This window comes from Vanessa cardui, chromosome Z, assembly GCF_905220365.1.
Source record: "Vanessa cardui chromosome Z, ilVanCard2.1, whole genome shotgun sequence".
In the NCBI taxonomy this organism is placed as follows: Eukaryota; Metazoa; Arthropoda; class Insecta; order Lepidoptera; family Nymphalidae; genus Vanessa; species Vanessa cardui.
Window position 1 is genome coordinate 14,848,584 of NC_061154.1, and position 16,860 is coordinate 14,865,443.

Sequence of the window (16,860 nt, forward strand, 5' to 3'; positions counted from 1 at the left end):
ATATTATTTAGTAGAAGTTAAGGAACCCATTAAAAGTTGTGTTTTTTATTTCTAGTACATATTTGCCGAAAAAATATCATATTAAAAATTCCATATCTAAATAGCGCGCAAAAACGCTACTTGGACAATATGGCGCTGCAATGGGGTCGGTGACGTCACTTTCCTGTATTTTAATCTGTGCTACATAAAGTAGAAAAGCAAAGTTTACAAGAAAGTGACTTAATCATTAGCCCGGCCAATCAGGAGCGTTTTGTGTCACGTGACAAACCTTTGAAAAAAGCCATTTTTATTTATGGATTTTTGAATAAATTAAGTATTATTTTCAACTTTTGTTAGTAAATAATTATTTTTAAACTCATAATATACACTTATTACAATAATTCTCAATTTATTTTTCGCATTGTCAAATAGCCTATTATACCAACCCGTTAACTGGAACATAATCAGAGCAATACAACAAAATACTCTATGTGTACTTCACAAAGTCAAACAGATACTGTTGAGACTGCTGTTTCCATCGATATTATTTATAGCCAATAACTTATCTAATATTAGTTTCAGTTTAATTCAGTAAAAGGAAATATTTTTTTGAGTTAATTTGTTAAGATATCTAGTCTGCGATGGAAGCGGTGGATAAACAAACGGTGCCGTATGCGATCTATATGTATCGGACGTGTGTTACTTTGTCGGAAGCCTGCACAATGTCTTCGTGGGATGAGGTGTTTAGCTGCAACTTAAATGTGTTCATTTATCTGTCATTTCTACTAAGTTACATTTCTACGAAGCAAGTTTACTCCGCGTTGTATCTATAAATATTTCATACAATTATTATTTGTAACATAAAAAAAAAACAATTAATGGATAAATATTTTCCTCTATGATTTATTAGAGTAAACTATATTTCAGATAGGTTGCGGTACATATATACACTTAAAATATTTTATGATTGTGATGTACGCGAAAAAACCGGTTTTAAAGAAATTTCTTAATATGAAATGGAAAACAAAAAATTTAAAAACGAAGCGAAATATAAGAATGATAACAAATCATATTTAGTAGGTATATCCTTATTATATTGGAAAACTATCATTTCGTAGATAGTATAAAATAACATTCAAAATTTCTTCTCAATAAACAGCTCATACATTTCTTGATTATTAAATTTTTAAAATGATATAATATGATAAATATACTAATACACATTTCATCAATAAGATTGTATTGATGTTAAGGATATAGTTGGTTAAAATTAAAATAAATCAAAACAGGACTCTATCAGAGGTAAAGATGTCTTGAGTTCATCTCAATAGAGATATCGCGGCTTACTTCATTGCTAGATTATATAGGTGCGTGTTTGCCGTGAGTAGGTCCGATACGAAGGTCACACATAGAGTCCACCGGAGTCGCAAACGCAGTTCGCGTTACCCGCCCGCCCGCACCCGTCACTCGCGCGCCGGTCACCACTGACGGCCCGGAGCGGCGCTCGCGCTCGGCGCTCAGTCGCAACCGCGGAAACTGACGCGACGCATGCTTATTTTTGATATGCGTAATACTGTGCCTCCAAATGATTTTTTTCCTTACTCCAGTCTTCTCGGCTTTATACGGATGATATCAGATAGTGCACGAGAGAACTGCTACGATCAGTGTTTACATCGAAAGTGTTGCTGATGTTTTTACACCAATTTACCCATTCGGTTATAAGGTTGGTAATATTATTTCCTATTTTATGATATTACAAATAAACGTAGGTAATGTACCGGTGGAACTTGGCATGTAATCAAAGTTTTGAAACAAAACATGTGCCACTTGAAAATATTACATTACTATTTAAACGTAATGTCTTATTATACACGCTTTCTTAAAATTATTTTTAAAACTGGTGCAGTAAAATTAATAAAAAAATGTAATTTAAATAAAATCTCACGTTTACATCATATTATTACATGTTCTTTTGGACAGAATGAAATATTATTATTAAGATTGCACACACCATCCTAACTCACCTTTTATGTACATAATAATATTTATACATTTCATAGAAACACTGCAACGATTTGACTTAGCACTTTATCAGAATAAACTCATTAGTGCAACGGCCATGCGCAGCTCGATTAAATGAAAATAATTTTCGATGTAGCGAAAACATTCGATTTGTACACCAAGCAAAATTATTCTGTTATTAACATTACTCGATGAAATGCCAATCATCTCATAAATCGAGCAAGCAGCGCGATTTCGCGAGTTAATTGCGTTTCGTGGCACATACATGTTATCGTTTCACAATTAACATTGTACAATGAATAAACATCAAACTACAATTTTAGTTAAATTATAATAAATCAAATATTATCAGAAAAATTATAATTTAATTTCAAAAAACCTCACGATGTCCATCTTAAGGCCCAAAATTTTCAACTATATAAAACAAAAATACTAAATAAAAATAATAAACTATACATAATCGATATTCAGTAATTAGACTGTTTCAGTTACGAAAATTAACTTTAATCGATCACGATCATAATTTTAATATACAAAGCAAACTATAAGTAATAAAATATGAAATAAATATAAAGCATACAATGTTAATGCCATCTATGTTAAAGTAATTGGAATAGTGTTCGTTGAACGTAGAAAGCGGATATAAAATATTACACTTTTTAATTTAGTTACATAGCATACAATACGTGATACACGTGAGGCACTCAACAATACGCGAACCTAGCTAATATATCCCTAATTTAACCTTTGAAAATCACCGGACCACGTCGAGGCTTCACAGATTACGCGTAGTCGTACAGCGCTCGTATTGAATATTCAGAATTCCAGGAGTAGTACACAATCTTTTTATCTCGAAAGTAGTGACGTTAAGCTCTTTATATACATCACAGGTACTTGATGCTTTTAGTAACGTAACGTCAACAAGATTATCCAAAGGATGCATCAATTCGAATATTTATTTAAAATTAAATTTTTCCCTATAGTGTATTGGGAAAATGCGACTCATAAATCACCAAAACCCACATATGTTGAGCATTGGGTTGTTTTGATTATACATATCATTGATTTAAAATATTTGGTAATTATTATTATTATGATATACACCAATAAAAAATTAATTAAATAATATGCACATATTGGGCATATTTTTCATAATAGAAAGAGTGAACGCTTTAAATTAAAAGAAAACAATATCCAGAAGATATTAGTCTATAGAATATCGATTTATATCTGTTATGTAAAAGGAGTATGCTGACTTTAAACACTTTATATTTTTTATAATGAGATCATTATTATAAATGAAATATTCTCTAATAAATACCAGCTTTAATGAACGCAGAGTAAACAATAATACTAAGACTTTATAAACTTACTGACTGACTGACTGATATTTGAATTCGCAGCAAAAATATATATTTAAGCTTCACTCCAAATGCAATAAATCGTGAATGTAATTCACGTTGGCGTCGGTTTCGCTTTTAAAGAGAGAAGGGTAAAATCTCACTCTCCAGTATGACTTTAATGGAATTATATTGCCTCGAGTCCTATATTTGTCTTCAGCCATATAATAACCAATTTCATTTATTATTTACTTTCATTCCAACTCAATTCTTTCAATTAAATACCTTAAAATACTTATGTTTTCTTTAGAGCCTGTTGTGTTAAGTGAAACGTTTACTTGGCTAATGCAATGTGGAGCGGGTGATGATCTGTCATCGTAGGAGTAACAGCAGCGTCGTGCGTCGCAGGAAGCATACAGTTCACGTTAATTCGATTAACGAATGCATCGTTGTAATCGCAACTGACCATATAAATCAAATGTTCAAATATAGTAGGGCTTAGCGCAAGCCCGTCTGGGTAGGTTCCACCCACTCCTCAGTTATTCTACCGTCAAACAACAGTGCTCAGTATTGTTGTGTTCCGGTTTAAAGGGTGAGTGAGCCAGTGTAACTACAGGCACAACTTAGTTCCCAAGGTTGGTGGCGCATTGACGATGTAAGGATTAGTTAATATTTCTTCGTCAATATTAACAGCGTCATTGTCTATGGGTGATGGTGACCACTTACCATTAGGTGGCCCATATACTCGTCCGCCAACTTATACAATAAAAAAGAAATTAAAATTTTATACAAAAGTTTTTCCAAATAAATAATAAATCAGATCTTTTTTTACCTTAGATCGGCTATAGATTTACCATCGAACTTAAGACTTACAACCGTCAATGACATACAAACATATTTTTAGAAGTGAAAAATAATATATTATATTTGATGCAATCAATTAAAAAGGAAAGAAAACGGGTTAGAAGTTAAACTGAACCTGAACAAATATACATTTACTTAACTAACAATGATACGAGGAAAAGGATCGGCTAAACCGGTTCTATCCTGAACTTTGAATTTACCCTAAGGTAAAAAATATTATTTTAGTTAATGTAAGTTTTACGAAATATTTATTTTACAGTCAATGACTAAGACATAATAGACTTGACGAAAATTAACCCGAGTAGGGTTTTGTGCCGTCTGAGTACGTAGGTAACCAACTCTTTGCCAACAGCTCGAATATGACATAAGATACAATATTGCTGTTTTCGGGTTTAAAGGATGAGGAAGCCAATATAATTACAGTCACAAGGGACAATTAAGTACTGTTAGTGTAAGTAGTTCGAATGCTTCTTGTAGTGTTAATGTCTATGGGGCTTCTTGCAATATCTACCAGGCGTCATAAAAATGAGACCACCAACTATAAGGACTAACTTATTTTGACCGTGTACACTCGGTACTTTGGCTCAACCTTCAAACCGAAACATAACGATTAACAATACTATGTGTTGCTTATTGGAGCTAGAATATATGATGGGATGGTTTTACCTAGTGCATCTATCTATATAAAAATACGCAAAAACAATCAAATTTGGTTATTATTGCGCTGCATTATGCAACTGATTTTTTATTGGCATATAATCATTAATTATCAATAAAAAATAAATAGAATTTAGAGTAGGAAAAAAATGCGAAACTCGTAAATGTATATGTTACTCTGAAATTTTAAATAATGATAAGGTCTTATTCCAACCGCAGAACTTACAAAAGTTAATAATACAGATTTTTGGTAAAATATCGTTATTTTAAACCAGTTAAATAATTTGACATTAACGACTCCGTTTTAGAATATGATATGATAATTGTTTGTAGTCACGAGTATCTCAAAGATAGCTATTCAAAGTTTTAAAAACCTGTTTCAGGTAGAGTAGGTATTTATGTAGTTGCGACGATGGAAAGATTTACATAATACCTTAATTATTAGCAGAACGATGTTATTCATAAATAAAAATATACAATTAGTACAGGAGGTGTGTGTGTACAATATAACAAGCGCCACTGTCAAATATAATAAAACTATTTAATTTAATGTCACAACTTTTTGTAAATTTAAAGATTACTAATTTCTTAGTGGCTGAGGACTTCTTAATTAAATCCTAAAACAATAAATAGAGATAATGAATACTGTCACCATTTATTGATTTGGCGAATCAGTCGCAGTGTGATATACCAAAATCATTAGATCACTAGGTGGATTCGATTTGTTAGTATCAGGTTGAGCCATCCGTTCTGAACACTATATCGCGTGGGCATTCCATTCATCAAGACCTATGCAGGCCTCTAAAGATAAATATTGAGTTGGGGTTGAGAAAAAGTTTAATTAAAAAATGTGTGTTTTTTTTAAAGTAATAATGTGTTTATTATTATAATTTTTCATTTTAAATGAAGTTCATATTTTTATATTTATTTATTTGCATTTATCTACCGACCCACATAGTAGTGTGATCGTATAAGAACTTCTTCTGTAAGGGAAAGGAAGCCTTAGTCCAGCTGCAGGATATTTGCTTTTACTGTCTTATTTAAATGTGCATTGCCTTGCCCGTTATTTCAATTTAAACGCTTTGAGGGCTAAAGCGTAAACAGTGGAAGCAGTAAGTAGGTGGCTAGTTACACTGGTTTATTTATATTATTTACACCATTACCTGAGCGCAAACGTGCTCATGTACGCGTGCTGTGTATTAGAGACGTTAAGTCCATTTCAATTGTTTTTCGACCAATGGCGAAAGAGTTCCGTAATTAATATGGTTCTACTTTTAATTTTAGTTCTTTCGAATAGCATTAAATATACTTCGTATAACGAAAAAAGTGATACGCTACACGAAACTTCTTCAATTCTTTGAAAGTAAGGCCAAGTGAAAAGTAAAATGGCCAAAAGAAATATTAGAATGACAAACGAATAATACACTTATACTGGCAAGTACAAAAACATTGTATATACAAATAGAGAGGACATATGTCCTCTCTATTTGTATATACAATGTTTTTGTAGGCAACCGAAAAAGACTTTTGTTTAAATCAATATAGACAACATGTCATCAAAGCTGTGGCAGTATTTATAATATAAATAAAATGTATAATTTAATACACTAAATAGATAGTTAGTTATATATAGTTAGTTATCTGTCCCGGGTTTACACGGTTAAATAAGGGAATATGTACAATATTAAATAAAAAAACCGTCTTTTTTTCGTGATACGAAAGTTAGAATTCTCGATATTTGTCTATTATAATATGCACGTGTTATACATATGTTTATAGTTTTATACGTTATTACTACTCTTGAATTACTCTGTTTATTAATAAAAGCCGTAACAGTAAAATCTTTTGTATAGTTTAAAAGATCTAAGCGCATGGAGGACAAGAAGCGATTTTCTTTTAAACTATGTAGAGCTTACTAATAAGTGGACTTTACATTTATTTAAAACATAAATACATCTACACACAAGTGCGCATGATTCTAATATGTAAGTTTATAAACAATAATAATAAATAAAATGAATGATGTAAGTCTTATAGTCATTTTTTTCATTTGATAGACTAACATTGTCTAAGGGCATTATCACACCACCGCTGACGTAATCTCAATAAAACACGTATAAGAAACCTTGAATTTTACTAATGTGTAAAGCATAAATATTCGTTGAACGACGATGTTTTTTGCGTATTATTTGTCAAGTAATTTACTTCATATTCATGTTGCAAAGTGGAAAAAAGCAGAGCAAATATACGGATTTTCATAGCATACAAATATGTGAAGTGATTTAAATACAAGCGTCGTTATTAAATAAACAGCACTTGTCGCGTGTATCAAATATCGTCAAATAATGAATCTGTGACTACGATAACAATAACTTCAAGGAATTAAATAACAATAACATTTCTCACTGACTACAGATTTAACCATTTAAAACCCAGATAGTTTTGTGGATTTAACATTGGGATATCAATAGACAATCGTGAATACAAATCCAGGCAATTGTAAACTTACAACTGAGCAAGGACTAATGAGTTTATACTAAATATACGATAACTTTTTTTATAAGAGGTCAAAAGTCTACTAATATAATACCATAATTAGGATTCATTATTACTTTGAATTTTTATACAAATTCTTACTATTAATGTTACGTTTAACGCAAGATACTTAAGTCGTGAGATAAGATCTGCCATTGAAAAGGTTACATTTGTTAATATGATGTCACGCAGACGTAGGTGTCGAGTGAGAACTAATCGTTATCATGATAATTTCTGCTAAGTATCATTTACAAGAATAACTAAGTAACATAATATATACAAGGATCAATCACTTTTTACATTTCAGTTCTTACTTTTGTAATGATTATATTAACAGACGATACAAACGTTGTACCTTTTTTTTTTAATCTATATTGAAAAATTAATATGAAGTTTTAGAAGCACTACGGAATGTATTAAGTATGTGATATTAATGTGAAGAGTACGCCAAACATACTCGTACATATTAATAATCGGTAATCTTATATTCTAGTACCTAGCCTGATTGAAACAAAAATTTCGCCCATTTATTCAGGATGCCTTAACGTCCGTCCCTGTCGTATAAACGTAAACATACCGAACTTATTTAGAATTTGTTTAATATCACCGGGGCGAAAACGACAAGTTTATACTCTTAAATATTTTAAGTTTAATAATTACGCAAGAAACATAGCTTTAAAATTTTTATTAGAGAAATGCAGTAACGGTGAGATTAAGACGAGTATTCAATCACACAAAAACACTCATGTACTGAGATGGCCCAGTGGTTATAAAGCGTGCATCTTAACCGATGATTTTGGGCTCAAACCCACGCAAGCACCACTATATATCTGTTCTTAATTTGTGTTTATAATTCATCTCGTACTCGGCGGTGAAGGAAAACCTGCGTGTGTCTAATTTCATCGAAATTCTGCCACATGTGCATTCCACCAACCCGCATTGGAACAGCGTGGTGGAATATGTTCCGAACCCTCTCCTTAACGGGGAGGGAGGAGGCCTTAGCCCAGCAGTGGGAAATTTATCAGGCTATTACTAAACACACTCACAGTTATTAAAACGAAACCTCTTGTTTGACATCTATTTTCTTGTTAAAAAAACATATAAACTCACATTGCAAATTTTAAAACGCCGTAAACTTTAGCAAACAACAAAGACGTGTAATAGTCTTACTCACTCGAGATATTTTATTATGAATCACGGTCTTCTTGACTCAGTAATATAGGTTCATGCCCAGGTTGATGATACCGAAATTATTATGTATTTTTGAATACATAAAACTTGTACATAGCATTTGACACGCCGTTATATTACACAGGAAAATGGAATACATTGCATAAACGTACATAAATTGTTGATCTTAAATGCACTTATTTAGATGCAACACGTAGCTACTTATGCATACATATATTTAATCGTATTTATTCGATAATGAAGTCATTTTTTTTAATGATAAATCAGTTAACTGGTTCAAAAGAATAAGCCGTTTATGGAAATTTAATATAAAAAAAAATCATGAATTTTGTTGCTACTATTTCGATAACTAAAATATTCGTACTAATTTAAATAAACAAAATCGTTTCGAATGGCATTATGGCCAGACATCTAAAATACCGCGACAACGGCAATCTGCAAACATAAATCGAATAGCATCTTTAAAATTCTAAAATAAGCGTCACGGCGAGTTGTAATTAGCATAGCCAGAAGACGCGTCTGTTAGTACCCACACTTCTCTTATTAAAAGACATTCTTGCGTTATACATAAATATCACGTCAGTTATCTCAAAGGGTGCGGCTCGAAGTGAAGGAATGTCGATGCGAGTTATAAAATACCGAATAAACTACAATTTCAACGTATTTTGTTTTTCGTTTAAGTCAATTTTATTATTTAAATATTAACAAGAATATCGTTTCACAAAGTTAAGTGTCAAAATTCTTATAGCAATGTTAGATCTGATGACATAGATGTAGATTAAAATTTGTCCGTGGTTTGGTTTAAATTGAATACAAACTAAGCTATAATTTAAAAAGAAATTGGTTTATAATAGTGAAACATACGCTCTATATTCTTTCAATTAATTATTCTGTATTATTCTGTAATGTACCAATTTATTGTTGCTTTTTAATAAATCAATTTAAGTGAAAATCATGCTTTTATGCGTACGTAGGTAATACGTCAGTACCTACTACTTGTGAACTACCTAGCGTATCTGATAACGCGTCCGATAACAAAACATATCTGACTCACTTAGATATAACTGCTTCCAGTGAATAGAACGTTATTACAGTACCATGCGTTATTGGTGCGGTCAGTGTGAATAGTGATTTAAAAACAAATATAATTGAAATTTTATCGAAAACTACATATCAAGAGAGGTAAGGAATCGTTCCTTATAATTATTTACAATTTTCTTACATTTCTAGCGATTATTCTATTCTATATATGACATATAGATTATAGGTACAGCAAAAAAATATGATTAGATGTAGATTTCACATATAATTTCACAGATAAATACGACCCTGTTAAAACAAAATATTGGTAAATGGATTTCAAAAAAATAAAAAAATCTGTAGATGTTCGACAATATTGCACCCTACCACGCAATAAATAATAATTCACGGAACGCTTCTAGAGTTTCGATTACGCACACGTCGACACTTCTAGGTTAACAACGGTAGCTGATGATAAACGACGAGATACCCGAGGCTCTAATTCAGCCGTGTGTGAAATTAGTATTAAATTATAAAAACAAATTATACTATTCTGAATAAAATGAATTTCAAACGTCCATTTTCGATTACATTTGCATAAATGAAATGCCGACGCGATATACTAATAATATAAGTACATCAAAATAGAGAGCATATTACATATTAACATTATGCTACCTTTTGTATAAATTCTAAAGGAAACTTGATAGAGTGAAAGAAACCACAGCTAATGTATTTGCCGTCTCATTATACATGTGTTTTAGTGCTGCTTCGTTCGTCGTATTAAGGATGTTCAGAAGCACATCGTGTTATCCGGAATTAGAGTATCGAATCAGGGTTTTAAGAAGAAATTCCTTGTATCATTTCAGAGTCTGGTTTATCTGTTCCTCCAGTCGCGTAGGGCTTGTTATTATTACATATATTTCATTGAAACTGCACTGTTTACTCATTTCTATTGCGAATGACCGCTAGCCGCTAACCGCACGTAGTCAGGAGCACATCGTTATAATATTCTTTTTATTTGTAGAAAATTATTATTTTTACTCGCAACTCTCTCGATTCAAGTTTCTTTACAATGCTTTCTTTACTAATACTGGTCGTGAACTTTTGTGAAAATTAGACAACATTGTTACAGAGCCCCAGACGAACTGCAATGGTGACGTGATATGGTCAGAATGCGGTGTGCGAAGTGGTGGCCTCTGATAGCGTTTTTGCTGACGCGAACGCTTGCGCAGCGCGCCGTGCCTACTGCCTGTGAGGATGACGCTTGCCGTTGCGACTCCTTCACGAGGCTCATATGTCACTGCACCAGAGAATATGAGGCAAGTATTTCATCGGTCCATAAATAACCATCAATTAAACAAATACTATTTCTCGCTATTCTTTTCTAAACAGGAGCTGACGCTGCGACCCGACGGTGCGTACAGAATACCTTCGACGGCAACAGCTATTATAATTGAGGGCTGCGACCGCGTTATCTTTCTATCGGATACAATCCGAAATCTCATTCAACTACGAACGATAGAGCTCAAAAATGTCGGTTATGTTGTTATAAGCGAAAGAGCCTTGGCCTGGTCTCCTTATCCTAGAGATAGCGAGATAGATCCCGGTATCAGTATCAAAATAATCAACAGCACCGTCAACGAAATATCATCCTACGCTATTCAAGGACATATTAACGACATATTGATCAGCGACAGCAAAATGATGACTCTGAAGCCTTACGCCTTTTCTAGTTTAACTGGAGTCAAAAATATAGAACTTACTAACAATGTTTTCAAGAATGTCGAGATACAAGCTTTCAAGAAGTTCACGACTGCAAACTTTATATTGCGCGGCGGTGAAACCAAGACACTACCGAGTAGATTCGTGTCTGACGTAGAAGTAACTAATCTATTCCGGATCGAAGGAGTAAATATTGACACTTTATCTAGTTTAACGTTTCTTGTCAGTTTACCAAAGAGAGTATTGATAGAAAATAATATTATACGAGTTTTAGAAGGAGATAGTTTCCACATAACTTCAAGGGGCCCTGTAACGTTTAGAAATAACACGGTGTCAACCATTAGTAAAGGTGCTTTTTTAGGGTTTACGGTGGACAGAGAAGTATTGTCAGTTGCGGGGCGACAGGAACTGTTAATTGACAATAACACAATGAGTGCTGTTATGCCCTCTTCACTTGTATACAACCAGAGCGCATTATCGCGTCGCATCGATGGGTTAAATCTCAACGCGAAGTGTAGCTGTCGATTAGCAGAGGAATGGCGGGAAGTTTTAAGCGAACAAGGTGGCATTGTTAACTGCTGGTACGATTTGGAAGGTCATTATATATCTCTTCCAACATTCGTGGACAGTCGATGTGGGGCCTTTAAGCAAACCTTCTGGATTTTCGTCGTTGTAGGTATTTTATTCGTGATGCTGATAGCGGCTATTGTGATATTTTTTATAGTGAGACGTGAGAACGAAAAAAAGAAAAAAGTACAAATAGTTCTCCCTGACGGAAAGACGTACAGAGAAACAGAATTTCATATCGTTGTGGAAAGAGCCGAACTTTTGACAACGGACTTATGATTGTACTGTGCTAGTTTATAAGCTTTTTGGATCTCCACAACCAGAGAACATCTCTGGTCGAAAATGTAATCGACGGACGATGTCTACACATACTAATATAGTGTTCTACCTCAAGATGTCATCGTAAAATTGTGCCAAGATTGTTTATCCTTCGATCAGTATTATACGATATGTTAAATCATGTTATTGCATTGTTGTTATGTTAGTGAAGTGTATTAATATAAGAATGTCAATAAAGTACAAATCGACTGATTAAAAAGATACATTTTTAATGTTGATCATGCTTTGCGAATGAAATTTATGACAACTGAAATACTTTAACATAAATAATGATTTCTTACTATCATTCCTCACAAAAGTATGCGAATTTTTATGTTGAAATTAAGAAAATAATTTCGTCGTGAAACATTAGTAATTCTTGTTTTAGTTATTTCATACTCTTGTCGACCATCAACCATACCATCAACTTATCAAAAACATAATCAATACAAGGTCTGATCAATTATGAAATAATTTTGTGAATAATAAACTACAGTTTTGATTCAGGAGATTTCTTAACTTTAATGATAATTTAAGTCACTTGTCCATATGTAAGTAGCTATTGTAGTTTATAATTTATTATAATTAATAAATAAATGTGAATAACTGGTGTAAACATATTTTATTGAAACTACGCCATTGACAGTAGGTACCTATTGACGTTATAACCTTGCTGAGCGAGTGCAATGAAGATATTGAATATAATTATGTCAACAACGATTCGATTAACGTGATATTCAATTAAAGCTTAATTTATAGTTTAATTACATATTAATTTTATATATAACATATATATGTTATAGTTGTATGTATCTTCGAGGCTTCAAGCGCTTGCTTCAGGCGAATGTAGCGATTTTATGTATGTTTTGGATTATGCGACAAATGTAAGTACTCAAAAAAATGTCATTGTTTTTTGGCGTGAAATTATAAAATTTCAAAAACAAGCAAGAGAGAATGATTATTTATTTTTTAGATCAACAAGATGCCGACCCCGACCTGTTATTAACAACATATAAACAACACGGAATAATCTCAAACGTGAGGTGGAAAAGTTATTTAAACCCGATATGTTATTGTTTGCGATAAACGATTGCGGAGGTTAAATGGCAATTGTTCATTGTACGATTACTAGAAAATATATATACTATAGGAATGTGAAAAACGATCCTTTTGTGTTGCGTTTGAACTGAAAAGTAGCCAATTTATACGTAAGAAGAAATATCTTCTTACCCAAGTAGTTAAATATGTTATATTCATTTCATAATAATATATTTTTTTATAATATACATTAAAAAAGCTTCTAATATTACCAATAAGTGATTATTATAATAAATGGGAAAGTTTGTTCGTTTGCGTAATATTCAAACACGCTCGATGAACTGATTATAATGATTGGTAGAGAAGCGGACTATGCCGTGGAAATGACTATTATTTGATTATTTATTAATCACTAAAAATATATATTTTTCTTTTGAAATGACGTTAAGCGAATCAGAGGATTAACAGCTACATTCACAATATAAATAGTACTAAGAAGATAGGTACGTAACTAAAGAGGTTCTTTTAGTAATTGAGAATTATTTTTAATTTATTTAATTGAACTTGACTTTGCTGCGCGTAATGTCACACTGCGAATACTAAAATTAGGTTCTTCCATGATTTTTCCTCACAGTATTAGTATATATTCTAATCTACATATATATACATCACTAAGCATAACAACAGCTAACGTAAAGAATAATAAGCAATAGTTTTAAAATTTTATATAGTCGTCTACTGACTGACTCGTCACAAAATCTTTGAACCTATAGGTTCAATTAACTTGAAAACTTAGCAGTTTCAACAAAACATAATTAGTACCGATCGTCCAGCGAGGATTAGAATCGAACACCGACGACAAAAAAATCAAATATATATTAAATAATAAATATAATATTTAAATTAATAAATTAGCCGTTGAAAGTAAAGACGATGTCAAAATTCGAGAGAATTTAGACTACAAGTTTTATTAATAACTTAAAAAGTCATTAAGAGCATGAAACAAGATTTTTATGAAGAAAAACACGTTTTTGTGACCTTTGTCCTTGAATGTCTTGACTCGCGACACGAGACTATGAGACTTTGAAGCGACATAACATAAAACCTTAAAACAAACAGTTATACACGTTTGTAGCTTATTTCACCCAGAGATTAATTTCCGACTAAACTAGATATAGAAAGAAATCAGAGTTACAGAGATGAAATATTTGATGTAATTTTTGGTACTATTATTTGAATCGTTATTAATTTTTATATTTAAATATAGTTGCTACAAACACTGTAAATGTTTAGTAATTTATCCACAACCCTTATATTATAAGTAAGGCTGTAAATACGAAGTCATGAGTCCGAGAGCTAAATCGAAATAATAAAAGTTATTGAATTAAATTGAAGCTCGGTGTTAAGAAGTAGACAGCGTTTACATTCTCGTACCTGGCCGTTGAAATCTCTAAAATCCGTCGGTCCTGCTGATGATCTCCATCCAGTCTTCTCAAATTGGATTATAAGAATGATAAATAGAGTGCATCTGTGTTACCTCATACGCTTGCACTAACACCACTCTAAAACTGTTGCTCGTCGCCCTTCGTACATCATAGCTACATCCTCAGTATCACATAATGCTTACCAATTATTCTCGCCTTTCGTACACAAGTATATCTGATAGCAAACATATTACGGCAGTGGAATAATAAAAGCAAGTAATTTCACCCTGTAGGTACGTATACATTTAGACAATTAATTTTATTATTAATGGCGCACTCCATTATTTTGGCGAATTATTAATAGTAATATTGTTAAATTATTAACTCTATAATGGCAGTAATGATTATATTTGTAACCATGCAGTACTGTGTTATATTGACAATCAGTACGCTGTTACTTGTAAGAAAAAAATACAAAAAGTGTATAAATACATATATTAAATTGGTCGCCATTTCCCTAACCTCGGGGTTTGAACTGAAATACATGCAGTATGGTAGTAATTTGTGTTAAAAGTGAGACATTTATAAGTTATATGAATATTCGAACTACAAAAGTAGAACAACTTAACCCTCGCAGCGCCTACTATTCTAAGGTGAATTTATAAAATCATACATAGACCCATAACCCAGTTAACAGAACGCTTGGACCTAAAAGAAAGTCAGATCTTTTGGGTTTAATTCCAAGCAAGCATTACTGAATGTTTACGTGTTTTAGTTAGGATGAAAGGTTGTTGTTAGTGATATTTAAAATATGTATGTACCTTAAGTGTAAGAGAAACAGTCTGCTATTTTAGAGAACTGTAGTCGATTATGGTATTGTTAATATTCATGTCATACTGTACCCCGGTAAATGCTAATATCTACTGCGACTGCACTGACCTCAGCAGCGGGTTTCCGTCGAGCACGCTCTGCACGGCGGGCGGCGAGCCTATTTCCAGTCCGCGGGACAGCAGCAGCGTTTCGGTTTCGTCAGCGCCCATCTCGTCGCAGCCTCCTCCGCTCGACGACATAGCGAGCATCTGCACCTCAACTATTGTCGCTGATAGATAAAAATAATTCATTATTTACTTTATTGAGTCGAGATGGCCCAGCGGTTAGAACGCGTGCCTCTTAACCGATGATTGTGGGTTCAAACCCAGGCAAGCACCGCCGATTCATTTGCTTAATTTGTCTTTATAATTCATCTCGTTCTCAGAGGTGAAGGAAAACATCGTGAGGAAAACTGCATGTGACAAATTTCATAGAAATTCTGCCACATGTGTATTCCACCAACCCGCATTGGAACAGCGTGTCGGAATATGTTCCAAACCTTCTCCTCAAAGGGAGAGGAGGCCTTTAGCCCAGCAGTGGGAATTTACAGGCTGTTGTTGTTTGTTGTTATTTACTTACAACTCATTTATTTTTATTGTTAACTACTAATCGATGTTATCAGTATGCAAATAACCAAGTTACATTATCTTTACGAAAGTTCAAGTGTAATAGTACATTTGAAAAAGTTTATACAAAACATATATGCTTCCGGCATTCTTGAATCTTGAATTTTTTTTATAAATGTATATCAATTAATGGTTTAAAAGTGTACACACAAGTTTAAATTCTAATCAAGTACACCACAAAGCTGGAGTACAATGGATCAAGGTAACACCTGCAGGGCTGCATTCTGGTCACGAGCGGACGCTCCACTCGAGCCATATAATCATCTAAACGAGGGCCTAATGAGTCATGACTAAATTGTTCCAATAAGGACGATCTTAACGGGACACAACCCTTTCATTACATAAAACAAATATAAAAAATGTCCAATATATAAAACAATACCAATTACAAGTTGAATTGCCTTTTATATGGATGCATATATTATTTCATTTTATTATATTAAAGTTACTATATTATGTTACTTCATATATTTTGTTACATTTGTTCATAGCCACTGCCGTAGTTTATTGTTTTGATTTCTATTTATTTGTATTAGAATGGGAGACACCGCTAAAACTAGAAACCATAGAAACAATAGGTAATTAATTGCAATGTGTACACTTGCAGTGTTTTCAAAACAGACGAGTACGTCCAAACTAAAAACGGTCCAAACTATTTGGTGGAAATTAAATTATGTAAAAAGT

The 16,860-nt window shown here is 32.8% G+C and overlaps 2 protein-coding genes across 3 annotated transcripts in view; one reads left to right on the forward strand and one right to left on the reverse strand.

Moving 5' to 3' along the window:
* Positions 1 to 16,860, reverse strand: part of LOC124543036 (E3 ubiquitin-protein ligase MYCBP2) — an 89,274-nt gene that overhangs the window by 48,188 nt on the left and 24,226 nt on the right. Inside the window, exon 34 of the mRNA XM_047121048.1 lies at positions 15,620 to 15,779. Coding sequence (XP_046977004.1) covers positions 15,620 to 15,779 — 160 coding nt within the window. The remainder of the gene's footprint in view (positions 1 to 15,619; positions 15,780 to 16,860) is intronic.
* LOC124543035 lies at positions 1,414 to 12,830 on the forward strand. Of its 2 annotated transcripts, none has more exons than XM_047121046.1 (3): positions 1,414 to 1,702; positions 10,744 to 10,930; positions 11,004 to 12,830. In XM_047121046.1, exons 2-3 carry the CDS (start codon positions 10,775 to 10,777, stop codon positions 12,177 to 12,179), a joined length of 1,332 nt encoding a protein of 443 aa, XP_046977002.1. In that variant the 5' UTR covers positions 1,414 to 1,702; positions 10,744 to 10,774; the 3' UTR covers positions 12,180 to 12,830. The 2 variants fall into 2 exon arrangements, with proteins under 2 accessions (XP_046977002.1, XP_046977003.1); XM_047121047.1 differs by lacking the exon at positions 1,414 to 1,702 and adding an exon at positions 9,634 to 9,770.